This window comes from Atractosteus spatula, chromosome 3, assembly GCF_055471065.1.
Source record: "Atractosteus spatula isolate fAtrSpa1 chromosome 3, fAtrSpa1.hap1, whole genome shotgun sequence".
Classification (NCBI taxonomy): Eukaryota; Metazoa; Chordata; class Actinopteri; order Semionotiformes; family Lepisosteidae; genus Atractosteus; species Atractosteus spatula.
This window is the reverse complement of record NC_142708.1, coordinates 70,782,222-70,805,887: the sequence shown is the minus strand read 5'-3', so window position 1 is coordinate 70,805,887 and position 23,666 is coordinate 70,782,222. Positions and strand designations below refer to the sequence as shown.

The 23,666-nt window shown below is 49.4% G+C and overlaps 3 protein-coding genes across 3 annotated transcripts; 2 read left to right on the top strand and 1 right to left on the bottom strand.

The window, feature by feature from the left end:
- The first annotated feature begins 2,514 nt into the window (after positions 1–2,514).
- Positions 2,515–4,520, top strand: LOC148838607 (von Willebrand factor A domain-containing protein 5A-like). Its single transcript, XM_088909961.1, has 3 exons — positions 2,515–2,644; positions 3,623–3,670; positions 4,067–4,520. The coding sequence occupies exons 1-3, from the start codon at positions 2,629–2,631 to the stop codon at positions 4,462–4,464; spliced, it is 462 nt and encodes a 153-aa protein (XP_088766087.1). The 5' UTR covers positions 2,515–2,628; the 3' UTR covers positions 4,465–4,520.
- Positions 4,521–4,618: 98 nt separating this feature from the next.
- On the top strand, positions 4,619–15,274 carry LOC148838606 (von Willebrand factor A domain-containing protein 5A-like). Its single transcript, XM_088911213.1, has 17 exons — positions 4,619–4,639; positions 4,747–4,957; positions 5,679–5,845; positions 6,429–6,576; positions 6,849–7,024; positions 7,577–7,665; positions 8,204–8,348; positions 8,694–8,776; positions 9,438–9,555; positions 9,718–9,876; positions 10,736–10,839; positions 11,292–11,524; positions 11,754–11,792; positions 12,502–12,576; positions 12,673–12,842; positions 13,690–13,816; positions 14,194–15,274. Exons 1-17 carry the CDS (start codon positions 4,619–4,621, stop codon positions 14,271–14,273), a joined length of 2,145 nt encoding a protein of 714 aa, XP_088767339.1. The 3' UTR covers positions 14,274–15,274.
- A 684-nt stretch (positions 15,275–15,958) lies between these two features.
- On the bottom strand, positions 15,959–22,466 carry ftr84 (finTRIM family, member 84). Its single transcript, XM_088909959.1, has 7 exons — positions 21,817–22,466; positions 20,532–20,627; positions 19,628–19,861; positions 19,063–19,219; positions 18,923–18,979; positions 17,442–17,495; positions 15,959–17,077 (listed from the first exon to the last, which is right to left on the bottom strand). Exons 1-7 carry the CDS (start codon positions 22,387–22,389, stop codon positions 16,554–16,556), a joined length of 1,695 nt encoding a protein of 564 aa, XP_088766085.1. The 5' UTR covers positions 22,390–22,466; the 3' UTR covers positions 15,959–16,553.
- Between the last annotated feature and the right edge of the window lie 1,200 nt (positions 22,467–23,666).

Sequence of the window (23,666 nt, the reverse complement as noted above, 5' to 3'; positions counted from 1 at the left end):
ATGGTTATACAGGCGTGTGAGTATGTGTGTTTTCATCAGTGTGAATCTGTGTGTCAGTGTTTGTATCAGGGAAAGTATCTCAGTGTAAATGTGTTTATCAGTGTGAATGTGTGTGTCAGTGTGAGTATGTATTAGTGTGAAAGTGTGTGTCAGTGTGTATGTCAGTGTGAGTGGGTGTGTCACTGTGAGAATGGGTTTTGTCAGTGTGAGTGTGTGTGTCATAATAAGTATGTGAATGTGTGTGAGTGTGGGTGTATCTGTGAGTGTGTGTCAATGTGAGTGTGTGCATCAGTGTGTGTGTCAGGATGGCTGCGAGTGTGTGTCAGTGTGAGTGTGAAGGTGAGTGAGTGTGGGTGTCATTGTTAGTGTGTGTCAGTGTGAGTGTGAGTATGAGTGTGTGTTAGTATGAGTGTGTCAGTGTGAGTGTGTGTGCGTCAGTGAGTGAATGTGTGTGTCAGTGTGAGTGTGAGTATGGGTGTGTGTCATGGTGAGTGTGTCAGTGTGAGTGTGTGTGCGTCAGTGAGTGAATGTGTGTGTCAGTGTGAGTGTGTGTTAGTATGAGTGTGTCAGTGTGAGTGTGTGTGTGTCAGTGAGTGATTGTGTGTGTCAGTGTGAGTGTGAGTATGAGTGTGTGTCATGGTGAGTGTGTCAGTGTGTGTGTGTGCGTCAGTGAGTGAATGTGTGTGTCAGTGTGAGTGTGAGTATGAGTGTGTGTCAGTATTGACACACCTGTATCCAGGACTCTCTCTCTCTGTTTCCCAGAAGCAGCCCCTCAGTTGTCAGGAAACACCTCCCCCAGCCCCACCGCGAACACACAGCCAGGCGTGAGGGGGGATCCACTGGAGGGGTGGGCAGCCACTCTCCCTTTCTCTGCCCCCCTTCCTGTACCTCTCTCTCTGTGTGCAGCTCCAGAGCACATTGCACAGTCCTGGGTGACAGGTCGGTGGGCAGTGAGACGCTGCAAAACAGTGCCGTCAGGCGAATTACAGTGTCACCTTGCAGAGGGCTGGTGTTGGACACAAGAGCTTCTTTAAAAAAAAACACGCTGCCCTCATGTAGGTGTATTCTCTGTGCCGGGAGAGAAGGTGCATCACTGTTTCCACCAGTCCTGTCTCCCAGTGACCACACAACACAGTCCTGCTGGGCAGCCCGGTCTGCCTGAGCTGGCCAGGCGGGAGAGCCAGGCTGTGGTCACTAGGTCTGCGGTCAGAATCTGCCTCTGAGTAGCAAGAGCTCTCTCCCTTCCTCTCTTAGGGCCCTGTCCTTTCACAGACATTCTGACTGCCTGCCCCGAGGGACAGCACCTGCCCCTCATGGGCAACAAGCTCTCCCAGGGCCTGTTAAAATACCACAACAAATCTGTTTCTCTCTTCCGCTCCCTCCATCTCTTCTCTCATTTTCTGTCTGGTTCTCTCTCTCTCTACCTCCTCATTTCCTTAATGTTCTCGCTGCTGTGGCTGTTTCCCTGCAGCTCTCCTAAGCTTATTTTAATGATACAGGGCGGTGAGGTGAAGCACAGCCACGGCAGGGTGCAGCTTAGTTCAAGGAGTGCGCCGTTCAGTCAGTTTACGGAGACGAGCTGCTGTGCGTCTTTTTTTATTGCCTTCGCAGAGCTACTTTGTAATGGGCCTTTGGCGCCCTCTGCTGGTCACAGTGCAATACAGCACGACTGACTGTATGAACTGCATAAATAAGATACTTGCTGTTAATAATAATAATGATAATAATAATAAATAATTGCTTACACTTAAATAGCGCTTTTCTGGACACTCCACTCAAAGCGCTTTACAGGTATTGGGGACTCCCCTCCAACCCCACCAGTGTGCAGCCCCACCTGGATGATGTGACGGCAGCCATAGTGCTCCAGTACGCTCACCACACACCAGCTCTCAGTGGGGAGGAGAGCAGAGTGATGAAGCCAGTTCAGAGATGGGGATTATTAGGAGGCCATGATTGGTAAGGGCCAATGGGAAATTTGGCCAGGACGCCAGGGTTACACCCCTACTCTTTTCGAGAAACGCCCTGGGGTTTTTAATGACCACAGAGAGTTAGGATCTCGGTTTTACGTCTCATTTGAAGGACGGCACCTGTTTACAGTATAGTGTCCCCATCACTATACTGGGGCATTAGGACCCACACAGACCACAGGGTGAGCGCCCCCTGCTGGCCCCACTAACACCTCTTCCAGCAGAAGCCTTAGTGTTTCCCAGGAGGTCTTCCATCCAGGTACTGACCAGGCTCACACCTGCTGAGCTTCAGTGGGCTACCAGTTGTGAGTTGCAGGGTGATATGGCTGCTGGCGTAATATGCAGAGGATCTGTAAACCCGCACTGTACTCGGTGTTCAACTCGGTGAAGTATGTGGATTCGTGCTGCAGTGATTTGAAAAAGTTCACGGGGTTAACAGTTGATTGGTTCGTCTCTTGTGTCTATCTGACCAATCAGAAGGCGCAAAGGGAACACGAGCGCTCATGCTGGCGGATTTTTTAACCAAAGGTTACGAAGAGGCGTGTGACGTCATAGTTTATAGAGATTTCAGGAAGTGGTTTTCAATTCCCTGCTTGTGTTTACAGGCGTGTATCGCTAATTAAAGCGGAGGAAGAAATCTGTAAAACGTCAAGCTAAAACCATGTGTGAGCCAGAAGGTAGGTGAAATGGGAACCTTATAACATTTTGTTTTTAAAGAGCTTCGCGCTTCTAAACTTGGTGTGTATTTGAAAACTTTGACGTGACTCCTTTCTGTTTTTATTCGCGTACTTGACATTAGTGTATCACTGAGTTTTAACTTGCGTATTTTTAGAAATATTACAAGCTCTCACAGGAGAAGGTTAAACTGAAAAACTTCATATTTGAACGTTTTGTAGTTCTAGCGTGATAAGCTTTGCGTGTTTTCAGGTTAGTGTAATTGAGCTTTTGAACTTGCAGGTGTGTGACTGTTCTGGGAGACACGGACTGCCCGATGGGTGGTCTCTAGACTACAGAGAGCTGTGGTTTCAGGGATCCATCAGGCGTAGTCGCGCAGGTTTTTATGGGTCATTTTAAATGATGGATTCCTAACTACATGGAGCACCATTCTTGGTCAGTGAAGCTGCTGGTGTGTCAAAGTAGCATAGTCTTCATCTGACATAAAAAAAAACACTTAGATCCTGTTGCTCACAAGGATTACAGCTGGTCTTTCCTGTCTTGATTGAACCCATGAACTCACCAAATTGGTCGAAGCAGAGACAGGACTGGGCTGTGGTTCTCCAGGACCAGGCCTGGAAATCCCAGCTGTTGGTGATTCAGGAGCCACTCCCTGCCTTACCAGCCTGCTCAGCCTGTCTGAAGGGCAAGGAAAGACTCCAAAAAGAAGAACTTGATTTTTGTGGCCTTTTCTGCATTTACCAGACTTAAAAACTCTGGACCTTATCGTTGGTCGAGTGTGTATTTTTGGCTTTAAATAAAGGGCTGCTGGTGAGCATAAGAATTAAACGCCTGCCTTTGCGAAGTCACACAAATGGATGCATTTTTTTTAAATAGCTGAAAGTGTTTTAATTCCACAATGTCCAAGACAAGAAGAAATGGTTACATGCTTTCAAAGACTTCAGTTTTCCCTCCTAACGTGCTTTTTTCCCTGTCCCCAGTGATAATGGAGGAGCACTGTGGGCTGATGACTTCGAAGGCGTCCCCAGGTGAGGTCCGACTCTGCCTGTGGGTCGCTGGGCAGGGCTGCGGGTTACCAGCTGTGTTTCGGCTCTCTGGTCTGGGTGCTGCAGGATCTCGGGGCGCTTTCATTTCCCAGCGAGGACGTAGGAATCAAGCCGAGTGGGTACCGGGACTTCCCAGCCCACGCGGTGCTTGGTCAGACGCTCTCTGCTGCCTGGACACTGCCCGTCAGAATCGGCTGTGCTGCCCCCTGGCCCAGCCTGGAGCCAGACGTACTGGCGTCTGGGCTGTAATCATGCTGTAAGCCCGTCCAGACCTGAGCCGGTCAGAGTCCGTGCCGTTCAGCAGCGTATCGGCCTCTGGCTCTGTCCCGGCAGCCGTGCGGGCAGTGCTGGGGTAACCCCGCTCTGTCTGACCCGCAGTGGCTCTGAAGGACGTGTCCGCGGAGGCAACGGTCTTCGGCCTGGTGGCGGAAGTGAGCTTCAGCCTGCGGTACGAGAACGCCGAGCCCAGCCCCCAGCCGGTGTTCTTTCTGTTCCCAACCGACGGCAATACCGCGGTCAGTCGCTTCTCCGCCCGCATCGGGGAGCTGGAGATCATCGCCAAAACACTAGACGAGTATGAGGTGAGGCAGCAGCCGGACGCGGAGCTCTCTCTCCGTTTCCTGTTCCTCTGCTTCCTCTGCCTCGCGGGGCGGAAGAACGTGTTCGTTGTGAGACCTGTAGAGCAGTGGCAGGTCTCTCTTTTTCTCGGTGACTGTGTCTCAATGACAGCTTGTGTAATTTGGGCTTCTCGATATGTGCACCACACTTTTGTTTGATGGGTTTGCGGGTTTTTGTTTCAACTCCGGCTTCCCAGTTCATTTAGTTCTGCTTATTGTTTGTATTGGGCATACTGCAGATCATACTGTTCATGGTGTTTTTGTGCTTGATTCTATTAGATGCACATTTGATTCCATTGTGTATTTTACAGTCATGTATAAAAGCACTAACGTTGTGCGGGTGTAAATCTAGGATTTTAATTTAATGAGAGTTCTGAGATGTGGGTGTACATTAAGTTTATATATATGTGCATCAATCTTTCTCTTTTTCTCTCTCTAAAGCCTTTAGATTACAGTCAGGAATTTTCCCAGTCATTGTTCCTGTGCAAGAATCAGGATCTTCCTGACCTGTTCCGAATCAGTTTGGGTTTCCTTCCCCCTGGGGCAAGTGCCTCTGTCCACCTGTCCTGTGTCACTGAGCTGTCTGTCCAGGAAGATGGGGCTGTGAGATTCATTCTACCCACAGTGCTCAACTCCCGCTGCATCTCTCCAGGTGAGTGCACAGGACACGCAGTGCTCGGCTCCCGCTGTATCTCTCCAGGTGAGTGGACAGGACACGCAGTGCTCGGCTCCCGCTGCATCTCTCCAGGTGAGTGGACAGGACACGCAGTGCTCGGCTCCCGCTGCATCTCTCCAGGTGAGTGCACAGGGCACGCAGTGCTCGGCTCCCGCTGCATCTCTCCAGGTGAGTGCACAGGGCACGCAGTGCTCGGCTCCCGCTGTATCTCTCCAGGTGAGTGCACAGGGCACGCGGTGCTCGGCTCCCGCTGTATCTCTCCATTTGAGTGGACAGGACACGCAGTGCTCGGCTCCCGCTGCATCTCTCCAGGTGAGTGCACAGGGCACGCAGTGCTCGGCTCCCGCTGCATCTCTCCAGGTGAGTGCACAGGGCACGCAGTGCTCGGCTCCAGTTGAGTCCACTCTGATGAGCGCACAGAGCAGATTGTGATCCTCACCACCTGTACACCCTACATCATGTCCCTCTCTTGTGTGCCACCACTTGATGTAGGATTAAGTAGAGTAATGAGATTATATTTTCCCAAAGTGGAGTTTCAAACCTCAGTTGCTCAGTGATATCACAGGAATAGACATTTTACTTGCAACAGGAAGCTATGAGTCCTGTCTTGCTGATTACAGTCCAAGTAGACTGACTTGTTAATATCTCTCCATTTCCCCCTTTCACCTTCACCTCCTGTGTTCTTCTCCTGTCTCAGGCTCTGACAGTGATGCATCTGCAGACCCAGGTGCCCCCAGGGTCTCGGCTCCGTCCTGCATTTCCTTCAGAGCCCACATCACCTCCCCCAGTGGCATCAGCGGAGTCCAGTCCAGCTGCTCCCTCGACCCCGTGGAGTTCCTGGACCAGCACCGCACGCAGGCCAGGGTACAGACTCGGTGTGATTGGTGCCATGTCTCTCACTCCTTGTTCTGTGTGCTACGGGCTTGGGACTCGAAAGTGCAGCAGCCCGCCCCTGCCCTCCTAGCCCCTAGCTCAATCAGGCAGCTCAATGTAGGGAGGTGTCTGGAGTTCCATACATTTTGAAGGTTGTGAAGAGCATGGTGCTACATGAAAAGCTGCTTTGCATATTTAAGCCACGTAAATGGAGGAATTTAAATAAAAAAAAAGATTAAGACTAATAGTTTGGAAATAATCGAGTCCATTTTGTTTCATGAGTTATAAGGAGTATTTCACAAATAAATAAATTCAATGTATTGGCCTTGACATGAATCTCAATTTTGATTCATGATCTGTAAGTGTGCTTTCAGACATTTGGCCTATAGTCTGCCCCATGGCAGAGCTCGCACACTGAGACATGACACTTTCTTCAAGCTGAAACACGGGACGATCTGATTCTCTGTCTCTCTGTTCTCTCCCTTATCGGTCTCCTTCTGTCTCCTCTTTTCCCTCTGTTGCTATCTACCTCCGTTCCTCCCTCTGTCCTTGCTCGCTCTCTCTCTCTCTGTAGGTCAGTCTGGTCACAGGCCACCCCTTCACACGGGACGTCCAGCTCTCGATCTACTACAGAGATGTCCACCTGCCCACGGTCACTGTGGAAGCGGGACTCCAGTCTGACCTTCACGATGAGGAGGCCATCCCACTGAAGATCTGCCCAGGTCCGTCAGTCTCCCTGATATGGTCTCCCTTCAGATGAGATTAGTGAAGCCACTAGGAACAGAGTATCTGATGCTCCTTCAACTGAAATGTCTGATGAGGAACAAGGAAAAGTTTATTCCATGTTGAAAGGAATAGAGACGAGACACAATGTTTCAGCTGTGGAGCCTTCTTCACCTGATGCAGCTCCCTACTTGACGTGTCTGGTGATGTTTGTATATCAAGGGAAAGGGGGAGTTAGAAGCGATCCGTCTAACTTCTCTTTCCTTCTCAGAGTCGTTGATGTGGGACCCGGTGGTCATGCTCAGTCTTTACCCAGAGTTTCCTACAGCACTGTCGCATTCCCTGTCGTCCCGTGGAGAATTCATCTTCCTGCTGGATCTCTCGGACAGCATGAGGAGACCCATGAGAGCTCGGGCTGGAGGACAGAGGCGCATTGACTGTGCCAAGGTACCACAAAGAGGGAATATCCGGAAGACAGTATGGGACAGTTCTGTAGTGATTTATAAGCGTCCTGTTTACAGGGAGTGCCGACAGCCAGGCTAGTAGGGCTGTAGTGTCTCTGTACTTCTGTACCATTATACTTGTGTAAACTTTGTGCTTAGTGGAGTCTCCATATAAACGTGTCTCAAAATATTGGGCCCAGTCTACTGATGCATGTTAGCTTGGTCAGCTCTAGGGCTTCTGAATGGCTCAGTGCTCGTTAAGTTTCAGGTAGCGTCCTGAGTCTTGATAGCAGGTCAGGGGCTGGTGTGGGTTGGTCCTTCTCCCTGTCTAACCTGGGGTGCCCTCAGCTTTCAGTGCAGCAGCGTCCCCTGGGGCTTGCCAGGCTCCTGTCCGCTTGCAGTGCTGCGAGGAGATTGCTCTGCAGCGATTGTGTTGGGGACACTGCCCTCAGTCTCTTACAAGCCTCCAGACATGTCCCAAGAGCAAGCCCTTGGGACAAATAGAGCAGCAGTATTTCAGACGCTTGAGTCACGTCCTCACTGACTCTCTTTCTAGGAGATCTTGCTGCTCCTGTTAAAGAGCCTGCCTGTGGACTGCTACTTCAACATCTGTTTCTTTGGGGCAAAGTTTGACTCATTATTCCCGTGAGTAACCAGCTATTCCCTGCGTCTTCATGCTTTGCTTTTTCTGCGGCACAAATCTGTTGTGCTGAGCCATGACACAAGACTGTTCCAAACCCCTTTTCCAGGATGTAGAAACTCTAGCAGCATCATGGAAATAATCGAGAAGTGACAGCTGATCGCTCTGCAACGGGGACACCTGCACTCAGTGCAGTCAGAGCTGCACTGGGCCACCCATCCTGCACTTGTTCTCCGTCCTACACAGTCTTGCGACTGTTGTGCTTGACTTTACAGCGCTCTTTCTTTCGGCAAATGGTGTACCCGCTTATTTATATGCACATCTTGGTGCCTGATTGTACAGCTGGGTTTTCCTGGAGCCTTGCTAAAGTGCCTTGCTCAGGGGAACAGCATCAGTGTCCCTAAATGGAATTTGACCCCTTGACCGTAAACAGTCAGGCGTCCAGACCACTATTCCTATCCTATCTATTGTTTGCTCTGCTTACTACAGTATTTGAGATGCTGTCTCTCTGTCCTCTGTGTCCACACCGTGTTGCTATCTCAGGGAGAGTGTGCAGTACAACAAGCAGACTGTGGACACTGCCGTGAAGAAGGTGAAAGGACTGGAGGCTGATTGGAAAGATACTATGATCCTTTTCCCCTTGAGCAAGATCTACAGGATGCCCTACCGCCCAGCGCACCCTCGACAGGTCAGCCTCAGGCCTTTCTGCAGCTAGCCTTGATGGACACTGGCCACAGGGTGGCCATCCTCAGCCAAACTGCATCTACGGGGCGCCGGGGATTGGTAGACTGAAACCGGCTGAGATGAAGGGCTCTGAGCAGCTGTGCACAGGCACACATTGCACTCGGAAGTGCAAACTGCTAATTAAATGTGTGCGCCCACTTGTTAGATGTAACAGGCAACAGTCACAACCTGTCCACGCTTCCCCACTGGTCCAGGAGGACACCCTGAGCCATCCTCTTCAGGCTCCTCAGGTCCAGAATTAGTGTGGCATGTCTCTCCTGCATTTCCCACCCTGTTATTGTTTTTCCAGCTTTTTGTTTTGTCCGATGGTGGACACGTGTGGGATGCTAAAGTGACCACTGATTATGTGAAGAGGCATGCTTCAGTTCACAGGTGAGTATAAAGTTCCTCTCTCTCAGACTGGTCATGCCAATCCATCCGAGTGTGCTCAGGACAGTTATGTATTTTCTGTGGGTAAATTTGGGTGCTATTGGGAATTATAGCTAAATTAATTTGTAAATACCTGCCTTTGTGCAAAGATTTAGGTCAAATTTTGTCAAAAAATAAAGGAAACCTGCAGCTGTGTAAGAATGGTGATTGGCCAACTGTTCTGAGGTGGAGGTAAAGGTCAGGTCGTGCCTGATGAGTATTAAATGAGCTGTTCTGCTCTTTAGATCTTTCCCATATGAAGACCTCACTGTAGAGCCTGTGCTGTTGATGCAGAGTTCCTTCTTAGGGCTGTGGATAGACTTGGAAATTCCAGAGATCCGGAGCTTGGGGTGGGGTGGGGTGGGGTGGGGGGGGAGTCTAGGATGGTAAGGCCCTCAATCGGAGTGCCGATACCCAAGCACGGGAAGAGCAGGAACTAGGCGCTCACTTCCACTCACATGTGGAAGGAAACAAGGAACATGCAGGGAAATGTACAGTAGAAGGAGAGCAACAGCAGATCTGAAACGTTCACTGGGAGAAGCTGTTTCTCCTGGCTCTCCCAGCCTGCGTGCGGCATGTTGCCGGTGCAGTGTCTCATGTTTGAGTTTTGCGCTGTGCTGTCCAGGTGCTTCACTTTCGGGATTGGGGAGGGCGCCTCTTCCAGCGGCTTCCTCTCGGACCTCGCCAGAGAAACCGCGGGCCTGGCCCAGTTCGTGACCGCCTCCGATCGCCTGCTGCCCAAGGTCAGACGCGGCTCTATCAGCTAAATCAGCTGGCTGAACGCTAATTTAGAACCCCCCCCCCCAGTCATGTATAAACATCGGCATCATAGGATTTAGAGTCAGCCCTTCTCTCCTCTCTGTCCCTTTCCCCCTCCTTCCTCTCCTCCTGATCCTGTCTTTCAGGTGGTGCAGTCTGTGCGCTCAGCGCTGCAGCCTGCAGTGCGGGAGATCTCCGTGCGCTGGGATCTGCCCCCCGGTCTGGAAGTCACCCCCTTGTCACCCACACAGTCGGTGCTGTTCTGGGGCCAGAGGGTGCTGCTGTATGCCCAGCTCAAGGGACAGGTGAGGACAGTCTAAGGGCTTCAATACTGAAAGCCTCCAGGAATTGAATTTTCTTTTGGATGTCTTTATCTCTTTTCCAGTGTGTCTTTGCATTGTTACAGTACACTCAGTTTGTATTTACTCCTCTGTGTCTCAGAGTGACATTGTTACAGTACACTCGGTGTGTGTTAAACCCCTCTGTGTCTCAGTGTAACATTGTTACAGTACAGTCGGTGTGTGTTAAACTCCTCTGTGTCTCAGTGTGACATTGTTACAGTACACTCATGTGTGTTAAACCCCTCTGTGTCTCAGTGTGACATTGTTACAGTACACTCATGTGTGTTAAACCCCTCTGTGTCTCAGTGTGACATTGTTACAGTACACTCGGTGTGTGTTAAACCCCTCTGTGTCTCAGTGTGACATTGTTACAGTACACTCATGTGTGTTAAACTCCTCTGTGTCTCAGTGTGACATTGTTACAGTACACTCGGTGTGTGTTAAATCCCTCTATGTCTCAGTGTGACATTGTTACAGTACACTCGGTGTGTGTTAAACCCCTCTGTGTCTCAGTGTGACATTGTTACAGTACACTCGGTGTGTGTTAAACTCCTCTGTGTCTCAGTGTTACATTGTTACAGTACACTCGGTGTGTGTTAAACTCCTCTGTGTCTCAGTGTGACATTGTTACAGTACACTCGGTGTGTGTTAAACTCCTCTGTGTCTCAGTGTGACATTGTTACAGTACACTCATGTGTGTTAAACTCCTCTGTGTCTCAGTGTGACATTGTTACAGTACACTCATGTGTGTTAAACTCCTCTGTGTCTCAGTGTGACATTGTTACAGTACACTCGGTGTGTGTTAAACTCCTCTGTGTCTCAGTGCGAAAGCAGTGCTGTGGGATCTGTGCACCTCCAGTACACGCTAGGAGAAGAGACGGTCCAGAATGACCTGACCTTCAGCCTGACCCCTCAGACACGCACAGGGTGAGACCAGCCATCTGTGCCTGTAGCCCTGTCCCCAGCACTCTCACTTACTGCCCTTTCCTTCTTGAACATCTCTGTGTGCTGTAGGTAATTAAGATTGTTACAACGATTTCAAACAAGAGAAGTTTAGATTTGACCCATCTTGCCCATTTTGCTGTGTGTAGCTTCTATTTATTTTTGGTTCTCACCCATGGTGTTGACGATTCCCATGGGTCCTTCAAGAAATGATTTGATGCTCAATGCAGCCCTAGAATCTACTTGTATTCTGAGAACTAAACAGAAAAGAAACACAGGTAGCAGGTCCGGAGATGATCCTGCTGCACTCTCTCAGAGAAATGTCTCTTGTTGCCCTGTCCTGTTTTAAAGGAAGTGATGCTCGTGTGTACAGGAGTAGAGTAGGATTTTACAGATGATAATGGAGGCTTCCTGCTTTTCTGACGACTTTCTCACAGGCTAATTCTGCACAGACTCCGGGCTCGCGCCGTCATCCGCGCACTAGAGGAAGAAGCAAGTTCTTTGAGCTGGCATGAGCGCAGTCGCCAGAGAAAGAAGTTTGTTGAGCTGGGTGCTCAGACAGGAGTCGCCTCAGGCTTCACCGTCTTCATTGCGGTCGACAAAAAAACCAAGCAGCCGCTGCAGAAACTTCCATGTATCAGAACGTTCAGGTCCTACGTGCGCTGGACATGTGAGTGTGATGGAGAGGAGGCTGTATCTCTTGGTTTCCTGTTTGTTGCATGTTGTGAGAACCCCATGCTCCCTTACAAAGGTTCCTAAGTGACTTAGAAAGTGGCTGAGCTCTGCTATTGTAATGTGCTTGAGTCAGATGCTGTACAGCGAGACACTGTATTGGTGCAGTTCTGTATTCTGTGTATGGGATTTAGTAATTAGTCTTTTTTTTCTTTTTGCTTTACCAGCTGAAGGAGTTGCAATCTCCTTTGAGGAGGCAGCGGAAGGTATGTTATCTCAGAGCAGGATGATGGTAATACCGATGACGCTAGGGGTGAACCCATTCAATCAGGCCTGCACTTGCATTTCTGTGTGTCTGTATACTCTGCTTGCAATGACCAAGTAAAGGAGGTTGAGTGGTTCCCAGTCTGACCAGGGACTTGAAACCCTGCTGCTGGGAGATGCAGTGACACAGACTGACTCACGATAAGGAAGGCCCGAGGTTTGGCCAGGATGAGCTGACAATGACAATGTAGAGGAGGTCTGCATGATGGCTTCAACCCTGCCTTCTGGTTTTAAGACAGTCTGAGCTCCCAAAGGAGAAAGTCAGGGAATCGCAAATATTTTACATTGACCTTGAAACTAAACTGCCAATCTTGTTCAGATTTCAGGAAAATTAATTTTCTTTCTGACAAGCAAATTTAAAATTCTTTTTTAATCTATTATTAGTATGTTTTCTAAATAGTTTAATGTGTACTTGAAGAGTACTCTAAACCTCATTTCTATTATAATAATAGAGGTTTAGAGTTCTGTACTTAAATCATAGTAATACAACGTAGGTTGAAATAGCACCATATGTGAATTTGATTTTAATCTTCTGGTGTGTTCCGGATGCATTTTGTAAATCGTATTCGTCACTTTTTCTCAAGAGTAGACATTGTTAAACCAGCCTGAATTTGATTTGATTTTTTTTTCTTGTTTTCTGAAATCCATTAGCAAAGAAACCAGAGGAGTCCAACAGTACGTCCCTTGGTAGAAAACTAGCAGACAAACTAAAGCTGGACGTTTCAGGTAAGAGGGTGTTGTGGTCGAGAAATCCACTAGGTGAGGGGCTCCCGGGTGTTATGATGGTATTTACCTCTTTAGAAATTAATGGCACTGTTTCAGCACTTAAGGCATGCCTTAACTCTACAACCACCGAAGCAGAGGAACAAGGGGATGCCATGCTCACGCTGATCACACTGCAGAGAGCTGAAGGGGCCTGGGATCTGGAGGAGCTGCTGGCTGCCACTCTTGGGCGATCAAAGGCAGAAGTGGAAAGAAACAGGCCTACCAAGGTACCCGAGCACTGAGAGCCAGACCGATCGAAGGCAGAATCTCGCTGGCCAGGTGCAAAACCTGGCTTTTATGAAAGATAAATCTTATGTCCGGGGGCATAAAAGTATGATGTCATTAATCATCTAGAGTGTGGACGCCTGATGTCAGAGTGAAGCTGGAAAACAAGATTTTGTTATGGTTTTATATGGCTGTGCTGATGAGAGATGATTCCCTGAGAAAGTGTCTGAACTGCATTTAGTTATCTGCCCTCCTCGCTACATCCACTCTCTAAAAGGATCATCTCCTTTGACCGTCTGCAGAAGAAGCTAAAAAAATATATATTTTTTCTAATTTAGCTAACCACCCTTGAAGTGTTTCAAAGCTGGGGTGGAGTTGAATTCTGAGTAGCGATTTGGTACATTCAAGGAGGTGAGCAGCCTGTGTTTCTTCATCACGCCGAGAGCAGTTGTCTGGGTCGGGGTGAGCCTGCTTGCTGGGTGCAGTGATGAAGTAATGACCTACAGCGGTGAAGGGCAGGGCTGCTCCAGGTGGTACTGAAGAGCTGGGCTCTGTTGCTATGGTGGATACTAGTTCGCACGGATCCATATCGAGTGGTTTTTAAAGATCCTTGCTTGTTTGTGAGCTTTGGTGTCGGGCAGTCGGGTCACACAAATGATCTCCACCCAGCACACTCAATCACACCAGTCTGGAACCGCTGAAGGTAGCGAAGTCAGTCCCATGTCTGAAATACTGCAGATCGCAAGCGTTTGGTTTTACGATCTCCGATCTCCGATCAGCCCGGGGAGCGGCTCGCTCGCTCGCTCTTGGAGCCCGAGAGATGACAGGGCTCCTCCGTTTCTCCCCCAGGCACCCAGCAGCAGAGTGTGGGCCACGGTGCTGGTTCTGCTGTGGCTGCACGGGCTCCACCAGGACTGCAGAGACGAGTGGGTCATCCTGGCCATGAAAGCAGCCTCCTGGATCAAAGCACAGTCGGGTGAGGAAGCGGCCGTGGGCAGGACGGTGTGTTCGGGGTTTGTGCCGTGAAGGATCTCGCAGTGCCTGGGAGAAACGGTCCGCTCACCTACCTCCCGCCTTGAGCAGCGGGAGGTCTGGCAGTTCCGAAAGGAAATCGTAAGAGCGGAAGTGACAGAAGGCCCGTTCGGCCCCTTTCCCTTTCGTTTGCTTGCTAGTAGGCACTGTATTGGGTTCATTCATCCCATCCAGCTGTTTTCCTGAAGGAGGGCTGGGACTCAGCTTCTATGATACGGTTGAGGAGTTTGGTCCAGGCACTTATTTTGTGAAGGATTTACAACACTTTTTGGTTTTAAGTGCTTTCTCACGACGGACAGGGTGTGTCTTGCTGTGTTGCAGGAAGCAGCGTAACGCAATGTGTGGAGGCCGGGAACTCCCTGCTGGGCCTCCAGGTCGATCCACAGACCCTGGGGCTGTAAGACCGGTCTGGGGCAGGAGGGCATGAGCTCTGCACCCTGGGTGTTCAGTGCCTCGTGTCACGGTATCCTACAGACCGGGCTCCGACCACTGCACCGTTGCTCCATCTTCAGCTGTCCTTGCCACGTGTTACAGGTGCGCTATGGAAAGTGTGCACACTGCTTGTGCTGACTTGCTTCTTAGCTTGTTGTTGCTGCTGCTGCAGGTCTCCATTTATGTTAAATAATAATAATTGCTTACACTTATATAGCGCTTTTCTGGACACTCCACTCAAACCACTTTATAGTAATGGGGATCCCCTCCACCACCACCAGTGTGCAGCCCCACCTGGATGATGCGACAGCAACCATAGTGCGCCAGTCCTCTCACCACACACCAGCTCTCAGTGGGGAGGAGAGCAGAGTGATGAAGCCAGTTCAGAGATGGGGATTATTAGGAGGCCATGATTGGTAAGGGCCAATGGGAAATTTGGCCAGGACACCAGGGTTACACCCCTACTCTTTTCGAGAAACACCCTGGGATTTTTAATGACCACAGAGAGTCAGGACCTCAGTTTTACGTCTCATCTGCAGGATGACGCCTGTTTACAGTATAGTGTCCCCGTCACTATACTGGGGCATTAGGACCCACATGGACCGCAGGGTGAGCACCCCCTACTGGCCCCACTAACACCTCTTCCAGCAGCAACCTTAGTTTTTCTCAGGAGGTCTCCCCTCCAGGTACTGACCAGGCTCACACTTGCTTAGCTTTAGGGGGTTGCCAGTTGTGAGTTGCACGGTGATATGGCTGCTAGCATATCATATTATTCTTATTAAATGTAAATAAGCATTTCATTGCACTTGTGCATATGACAAATAAACTTAACTGAATTTATAGATTACTTAAACACACTATATGCCATCAAAGGCATCAGCTAAAGAAGGTAAATGCTGTGGTATTGTGATGTGTCAAATGCCGTGTGGGTGAAGGCTACAAGCCACAACACAAATAAAGATTTTTTTCATATTCAGTGGAAGTTTGCAATCTTGTTTTCTTATTTTGTAAGAACCATTTAAAGCAAAGTGAGCTTTTCCATTCAGTTCATCAGTCACTACAGCCCCTTTAGCCAAAACACAAGCACTCTTGGGCCTGTGATGAGGTGGGGCTCCCGCAGGTCTTTGTGCTGAGGACAAACTCTCAGAGCAGCCAACTCAAACCAGTTAAACCAGTCAAACCAGACCCAGAACAATCCCCTGTGAACGCCAGGAACCCATGTCCCTGGATCATTCTGAACCAGGGTCAGTGTAGGTGAGAGGAGTTCTTAGCAGTCATTTCATTCCATCATCCTTTAAAATGATCAAATTTAGAAACAGTGAACTGATAGATTTTTTTTCTACTTCTTAACCATTCACTTATTTAGGATTGAGCATGAAGCATTTGCATAGATTAATTCCCAAGGTTGACTTTTCTGTGATTCAATAGGATGTTCAGCAGTGCATAGTCCCCAGAACTAGAGCTGGTTACTTTAATAATAATAATAAAAAAACTTTTTTCTTAGCTTTTATCCACCGCAACATAGATTTGCACCCACAGCTAAGTAATTGAGTAACACGCCTTGCTCAAGGGTATAACAGCACTGTCTCACCCTGGATTTGAACCTACAACCTTTTAGTTATGAGTCCAGTAAATTAACAACCATATTCCAATCTGGGAGCTCTTATAATGTACATATACCATTTACTGTCTTTCAGATGGGTTTTTAGTTTAAACACCTTACGCAGATTCAGGAATTAATGTGTGTGTTATGAACATTAACAATTAACTCAAAACCTCCAGTACCATTTTCTAATATAAAACACTTGTGCGTGTTGCTGATGCAGCTCAGTGCGGGTGAAAAGAAGCCAAGCTTGACATTCAGCATCTTGCATCACGCTGATCAGAGTCTCCAGTAGCCTGATCCCAGCAGCTCCAGGTAAACTGTGCAGGAGCAGTCAGTGTGCGGTGATGCAGTAGTTCCTCCACCCCATTCGCCCCCCAGTCTCACTGACTCGCTGTCATGAACTGCAGGTGCTCCTCTCTACACAGCCTCAGAGCTGAAAGGCTACCGTGTGTCCTACAAACCACAGATCTGCTGGGATTAACTGTCACCCTGAGACGAAATGAATTAAAGTATTAGTAGGCGCCATAGAATTTACTGCATAAAGGAAAAAAAACAGAGTAAAATGAACACATGAAAATGTGTAAAGGCTTCTGCACATCAGTAAATTCCACCATACATCTGCCACCACAAACTGATTAGTGCTCTACTTCAGCTGGCAGATTGTAACTGAGGAGCCCACGCCGAACCCTGCACACAGCGGCTCAGTGAATGTGGCGCGGAACATGTGTATGACCCTCATCGATTCGGAGATGTTATAAAATGACACGCTGCCACCTGCATAGTCTACGTACACCCCTATTCTAGTGGCACGGTGAGGGGCAGCTATATCTTTGACCACCTGATTGTGCCAGGCAGAGTAACCTGTCTCGGAGCAAAGCAAACTCCAGGATTTATCATTGTATCCAAGGAGACAGAGGGGAGTCTTGCCCTTTCGCCGGATGCTTTTGTACGTGACGCCGATGGTGAACTCTCCGCTCCCCTCGGCCTCCCAGTAATACCGGTGTCCCGAGAGCGCCTCCTGGCACAGCACCTGGGAGTAGCAGTCAAATCTCTCCGGGTGATCAGGATAAACCTGGAGATCTCTCTTCCTTATCGCTCTCCTGTTCCCGGCGGACAGAGAGAGCTCCCGGAACGCCGTACAGGGGTCGAACGAAAGCCGACAGGAGTCTGATCGGAAAGGAGACACCAAAAACATTGAGAAGTGCGAGAGAGAGAATTTCAGTCCTCGAGTCAGTTATGTGTATATGGGTGTGCACACATCGACTGACTCGCTGAGGTCCTGCCATTGAAGCAGGAACAGCTGTAGAGGGAATGTGGGTGTGCATTCCATGTCCTTCTGAAAGACCCAAAATCCAACCCAATCCCCTTTTCCTAGCAGGACAGCCTTTGTTTGGGTAACAGTGTGGGCTGGAAATCCTCTGGTTTTCCGTATGACTGAAATCACACACACACACACACACACACACACACACACACACACACACACACACACACACACACAGCAACAGAAATTAAAAATGCACAAACTCACACTTGAGGAAGTCTGTTCTGGTCTGGGGATCAGGAAGTGGCCCCTGCCCAGGAGCTGGGAGGAAGGGAAAGAAGGCGGAGCTCAGGCTGGTGATGTCATGCCTGTCACGCCCACAGGCGCATCACTGTGATGGTTCGGTCCTGACTAGAGGAAGCTCGTTAATCGGAACAATTTTCTTTCATAGCTCTTAAGATCTACTAATTCTTCATTCGGTGAAGAGTTTCAGAAGTAGCTGGACTGGGGTTACCAAAACTGGGATTGAGACACCCTGCTGTAAATTGTTAAATACCAAATGCTCCTTGTCGGGGTTTGGGAGGAGCTCCGAGCGTCTCCGGTTCAAATCAATAGCTCTCTGAGGGAAGACCAGCATGAGGTCACTTTGAAAACATACTAATTCCCTTTTGGGTGAGCTTAGCTGACCTCGAAGGGTGGATATATATGTGGTCTCTACAAGAGAGAAAATGATGTGTCTAGGCTGGAGAGTTGCAGGTTACGGATGAGGTTGTGTGATGAGCAAAGGGACATCCACGTGAGCATCTTTTGTTGCTGCTCCTCTGAGTGAGATCAGTTGCCGGGAGTGATCTTGGAATAGCATTCCCATTTAGCTGAGGCCCTCTAGTGGTGACCAGCGGAAATTCGGCTCAAGAGTCCAAAAATTGCATTATACTTTTTTTTGCATTCTTCAAAATATTTAGCATGTGTTTCTGTTTCTTGCCTCCATGATGTTAGTCTATCGTATGCTGGTTGAGGATTCTGAGTATCTGGGACTTTGAGTAGATAAACTCTGTCCTCATCCTTCTGTCTACCCTGGTGGTGTCTGTGCTCCTAGTGTCCCACACTGCTCTTCTGCAGGAGGGTCTTGTACCTGGTTAGGAGTTGGGGGACAGATGGTACCATGCACTTTGCTCCAGCGGTTACGGGAGCGTGTGAGTCTGTGCCATGCATACATGGTGCCAAACGTGTGCGCAAAGTTCTTTCCAATATCTGTTTCCTGATGTGGTCCAGGTTACCTGTATCCATTATAAACCATACACACCTGAGCGCACAACAGATGAAGTTTCTTTACTCAAAAGGTCTCCTGTTGCTGCTGATTCTTATGAACAGTATCTGAACGTCTCTGGGCATCGGATCTTGCCATGTTCCCCCAACCAAAAAGTATGAGTGGGAAACAATCAAGTCCGCTGATAAAAGCTCTTGCATTTGAATGAGGTTCAATAATGCTTGGTTACAACTTTTGATCTGACTGACTCAGTTTTGCGATGCAATTACTGTATTGTGCCCTGCACTGTCCAGGCTCCAGAGAGTTTCTGAAAAAAAAAAAGTTCAGATAGGGGCAAAAAAAACACTCATCCTAAACTTGACTTTGGTCTCAAAATCCCAAGTAGTGTGTGAATGCTAACCTTAACCCTACCTGGGGTGTCACCTGAGCATTTCCATGATCTACTGTATGATTTTCTAAAATGCGCACTGTATGGCCTTACCTTTTAAGAGTTTCTCACCAGTTCTTGGTATCTGGAGGTAGACTGGAGTCTCATCCACTGCAAACAAAATAAAAAAAAATAAAAAAATGACTAAATATGTGGAACAACGGGAACAGAAGATGGTTGTGAATGTCTCCCACCTCTTTTGGAGATCTTGGCCAATTCCTTTCTGCAGATGTCCTCCAAATACTCCTTCATGTCGGTGACACCTTTGCTTATGACCCCCAAGGAGAATTCTGGATTTAGAACCACCTTGGGCACAACTCCATCATGAGGAACACACAGGGAAGGGTAATTCTAGCACGAGAAGGAGAACAGAGGGCTACAGGTTATCAAGGAGAGGTGACCACTTGGCCCATCTTGTCTGATTGCTTCTCAAGGATTCCTGGGAATGTACTTTGACAGCATGACCGGGCAGTGCACCAGCAACCCCAAGTGTGAAGAAATGCCTCTTTTTCACATTCTTAAATGTCCTATCACCTATTCTCCACCTGTCCTCTGCTTTGTGGATGAAACCGCACACTCCTGGAGGTTTGAAAGGACACCCACACTCTCCAAAGGCTAAGGACCCGGAAAGCAGATCTAACTGCGACCAATTAAATCAGTCACAGACTGATGATGTCATTCAGAGACCAGGTAGGATGTGAACCGGAAGTCCACACAGCGCCGCGTGATCAGCGATGAGGATCGCTGCTCTGATGTTACCTGCAGGAAGTGAATGTGATCCTCTGTGTCCAGAACGAGCCTGAGCTCCCCCTCTCTCTTGTGAAGACCCATGATCTCCTCCTCCAGGCGCTGGACGTGTCCCTCCACCTGGACGACGGCCGCCTTCTCGTTCGCCGCGATGAGGCTGTTGGCCTCAGTGCAGAGTCTCTCCGTGGACCGGATCATCTCTGCGAAGATCTTGCCGCTGTCTGCCATCGCCCGTCGCGCAGAGCTCTAATGTTTACAATTTAACAGAGGTTTACAATTTTTACAGTTCTTTAAAACTTCAAAGACCTCAATATGACCTTCTCTTAGACTTCTTTTTTACTGAACTGAACAGAAAAGTTGCTTCAGTCTGTCTTCGTGCCTCTAAGACCTGGCCTTTCTCTAATAAAGAGTTTGTGTTTTTAATACTACAGGAGCCTCAGGTCATATGCAGCTGTTCCTCTCTTGTGTCCTTGATCTCCGCTGTGTATTCAAGTGTCCTACCGATCCAGCGCATGATTTAATTCATTGTATTTCTTTCAGGATTGCTAGAGGCCAGACTCAACAACGATGACCAAATCAGTATTAGGTCTGGATTGAATTGTATTCTGCAGCAGCTCTTATTGCAGGGGTTGTGAAATTAATCAACTGTTTACAGCTTTCAAACGTGGCTGAAGGAAACCCTTCACACTTCCCCTTGGATTTAATCTGTCTTTCCTTCACTAATCTCCAGTTCTGCATCCTTCCATTCTCCTTTCCTGCCCACAGCCCACCTGCGCTCCCTCTTTTCCCTGTCCACAGCTGAGGCTCTAGGTGCCAGACTCTGTGTGTCGTCCTCTGTGGAGCGGACCTCTTGCCTGAGAGCCAGGTGCATCCCCAGTCACGGCTATAAGACAGAGCTGAATCCCTGCACACGTACTTTGAGAGACTCTGCTTCGTGCCTCAGTTCTTCCAGCTCCTTCTCTCTTTCCTGGATTGTCTGTTGGACTTCGGCCTGCGTGATCGCCAACACCTTCTGTGGAGGAGCACAGGAGGCAGAGCAACCTGTTTACTTCAGGGGAGACGCCAGGGGACAGACAGCCGGGGCTGGAAAGCTGAACGGAGACCTGGCTCCACCGTGTGGGTTGACTGAGGTGTGACACAGGACGTACCGGTACTTACTGAACACCATTCAGGCCATAATGTGAAATAAAAACCCTAGCAGAGGGTTCTGAGATGATGACCCATGACAACAAGATATCTGATGCCTTCACCGAAGAAGAGATCTGTGGGCAGTTGCATAAAACACCTCAAATGAAATTTAGCCTTTTAAGTGTTCCTGAAATCGGCCGGCAAAATCCTATCACCACCTCCACGTGGTGCCGGCTTGATACAATTGGATACAACGATTCGTTGGAACTAACGGTGAAGGTCTCTGATGGCAGGCGGAGTGACGCGCCGGTTGGAGTATTCTCTGTCGCATCTAATGGCAACGTCAGCTCAAGATTTGGTTATCGCACCAAATGGAGATGGGCGTGCCGACAAGCGGACCCTGCTGATGTGGGATTAATGCTAGGATGATGAAGAGGAAGAAGTGTTCCTGAAATCCAAGGATGTCCTTAACTAAGGGAATGTGTGTCTGTGTTTGATACCTGATACCTGTGTACCTGGTGCAGCCGACCCCAAAAATTTAGTGATGTTCAGTCTCCTGAGCAGTGAACGAAGACTTCGCCCCCCCCCCCCCCCCGACAAAAGTAAAAGCTTCTTAAAAAAGAGGATGTTGTATTAAAAAAAAACACATCTCCAGTCCTGGAAAAGTGGGTGTTTCCATTTTTTTAACATCAGTGGCTTTGAATGGGGATGCCCGGTTTAAATTAAATCACACTATCGATAGTGTTACTGTTATACTAAGCTAATAAAAAGAGAAGATTTCTTAATTCTTCTCCCCAGTCTACCTCAACAGGGACTATCCCTTTGCTAGTTGGTGTTGACAATAGAAACTTTAAGAATTACTTAAATAGTATTGTAGGGTATATTGATTCTCAATTAATGGAACTGGCTTTTCAATTATTGAGAGAAGAACTCCTTTCCCGTGTTTCCACAGGGCTGCCCAGGCTTGATCCTGGAGGGCCAGTGTGCCTTGAGTCGGCTTGTTCTCTGATGACTGGACCAAGTTAACACTTCTCTCAGGTGCTTGGGCAGCCGGGAAGCGCGAAGGCCCTTACCTGTCCCTCGGCTCGCTCTTCCTCCGCGGAGACGACATCGTGGTCCCTGTGCTCCCGCACGGCGCACAGCGCGCAGACGCACATCCGATCGGAGCGGCAGAAGAGCTCCAGCCTCTTCTCGTGCTGGGGGCAGACCTTGCGGGCGAGGTGGCCGGCTCCGTCCACCAGCTTGTGCCTGCGGAAGGCGGGCGAGTCGTAGTGGGGCCTGACGTGGGCGTCGCAGTAGGACGCCAGGCACACCAGGCAGGACTTCACGGCTGTCCGCTTCCTGTCGGTGCAGAAGTCGCAGGGCACGTCCTGCCGGGCCGGCGGGAAAGGGACGAGCTCCGGCCTCGGCAGCCTCTCCGGAGGGGTGCTCGGGACGGCCCGGCGCAGCGCCGGCCGGGGGGTGAAGGTGGCCCTGCACTGCGGGCAGCTGTACACCCCTAGGGGATCTGCCTGAGCCCAGCTGACCTCGATGCACTCCAAGCAGAAGGTGTCCCCGCAGGCCAGCGTGACCGGCTCCCTCGGCCAGTCCGCACACAGCGGACAGCGGAGCTCCTCGTCGGACAGCCAGGCTCCGGAGCCTGCCATGCTGAGCGAGGGGTGCGGAGACGAGACTGCGGCGTGGCAGACAGAGCCCGCCTGTATTTCAGCAGCCCTGCAGTTTGGTAAACAGGCTGGCCGATGGAGGTGAGATAAAGATAAACCGACTCAGCGGAAAGTCTTTGAGAACAAAGTTGTTGTGCTGTGCAAAGGAGAAATAAAGTACTTTCATGAACACTGGGGTTTTCACCCACGGGATACAGATTCACCATACTTACTGTACATCAGATTGAAAACACCACATCGAAAAAAATGATTGTTTCTGCCAGGTTTAAGACAGACGAACGTGCTCTCCTGACGAGCGCGTGCCTGATCTACACCACCTAAGAAACGGGTAACGCTCATGGGCAAAAATATTAGGAACCCCCAATCTAAGGATCTCTGTGAGCCAGCCCAGAGGACAGTGTTCCATCACCTTCCCAGGCTAGACCCATCCTGGGATCTCCGTCTTGTGGAAAACTACTGGGACCAGTAGAAGGTACAGCTCTGCACCACACATGACCCCTGGTCCCAGCCCCAGCTGGAGGCCCACCTCCTGGGAGAGCCTCACCACTCCCTGTCCTCCCAGAGGCCCAGGGTCTTGGTGCTTGGCCAGAGAGTACGACTGATTCGAAGCGCTCGTCTTCTCCTTTCCTCCCTCGTATATCTCTTTTGTTCAGAGGTGTTTCCGTTCCCCTGAATTTTGTACCACCGCTGTAGTGGCTGCAAAGCTAAGGCAGCTGGCAGTTAACAGCGACTCGTCATACAAAACGCTTGAGGCCGCCAGAAGTAGCCTGTCTGCGGATGCTTGAACATGAGCTTGACAAGTCTGAAATAAGAGGCGTTTCATTCCTGCGACACTTGCCTGCTGGATTATCTGGAATGGGGGGAAACAAAATCTCGTATTTAGGGACCGTGATTTAAAGAAATGCATTCAAGGTGAGATCTCCTCTGTACCCTGTCTGCAGTGGCTTATGCTCTTAGGGGAAAGGAATACTTCCCGATTAGAACTCCAGGCAAAGTATAGATGGGATACAACGGGTATGAATTCATGACTTTCGAGTACACTTTCCCTGTGTGATGAAACCAACACAAGGGGCTGAGACTTTCCCTAAATAAATCGTCTCGCCTGCATGACCTTCATGCCGTGTTGCTGTTGTTTGTGGTATCGGAGGCCGACTGTAAGACATGCAGCATCAGCACTGCATCGCTGCAGGCTGTGGGATCACCAAGCACCTAGAGGGGACGTTTTGTTTTCACCAACAGCACGCCCTTGGCGAAAGGTG

Bases quoted from the DNA above. Each gene is read 5' to 3' on its own strand.
- ftr84 (XM_088909959.1), bottom strand. From the start codon at position 22,389: ATGGCAGGCTCCGGAGCCTGGCTGTCCGACGAGGAGCTCCGCTGTCCG. The intron at 19,862-20,531 runs GTACGTGTGCAG...TGTAAACATTAG, and splicing joins ACGAAGCAGAGTCTCTCAAA to AGCTCTGCGCGACGGGCGAT. The intron at 17,078-17,441 runs GTGAGTTTGTGC...CTTTCCGATCAG, and splicing joins CAGAACAGACTTCCTCAAGT to ACTCCTGTCGGCTTTCGTTC.
- LOC148838606 (XM_088911213.1), top strand. From the start codon at position 4,619: ATGTATAAAAGCACTAACGTT. The intron at 7,666-8,203 runs GTGAGTAACCAG...TTGCTATCTCAG, and splicing joins AAGTTTGACTCATTATTCCC to GGAGAGTGTGCAGTACAACA. The intron at 9,556-9,717 runs GTCAGACGCGGC...CCTGTCTTTCAG, and splicing joins CCGATCGCCTGCTGCCCAAG to GTGGTGCAGTCTGTGCGCTC.
- LOC148838607 (XM_088909961.1), top strand. The intron at 3,671-4,066 runs GTGAGGTCCGAC...TCTGACCCGCAG, and splicing joins GACTTCGAAGGCGTCCCCAG to TGGCTCTGAAGGACGTGTCC.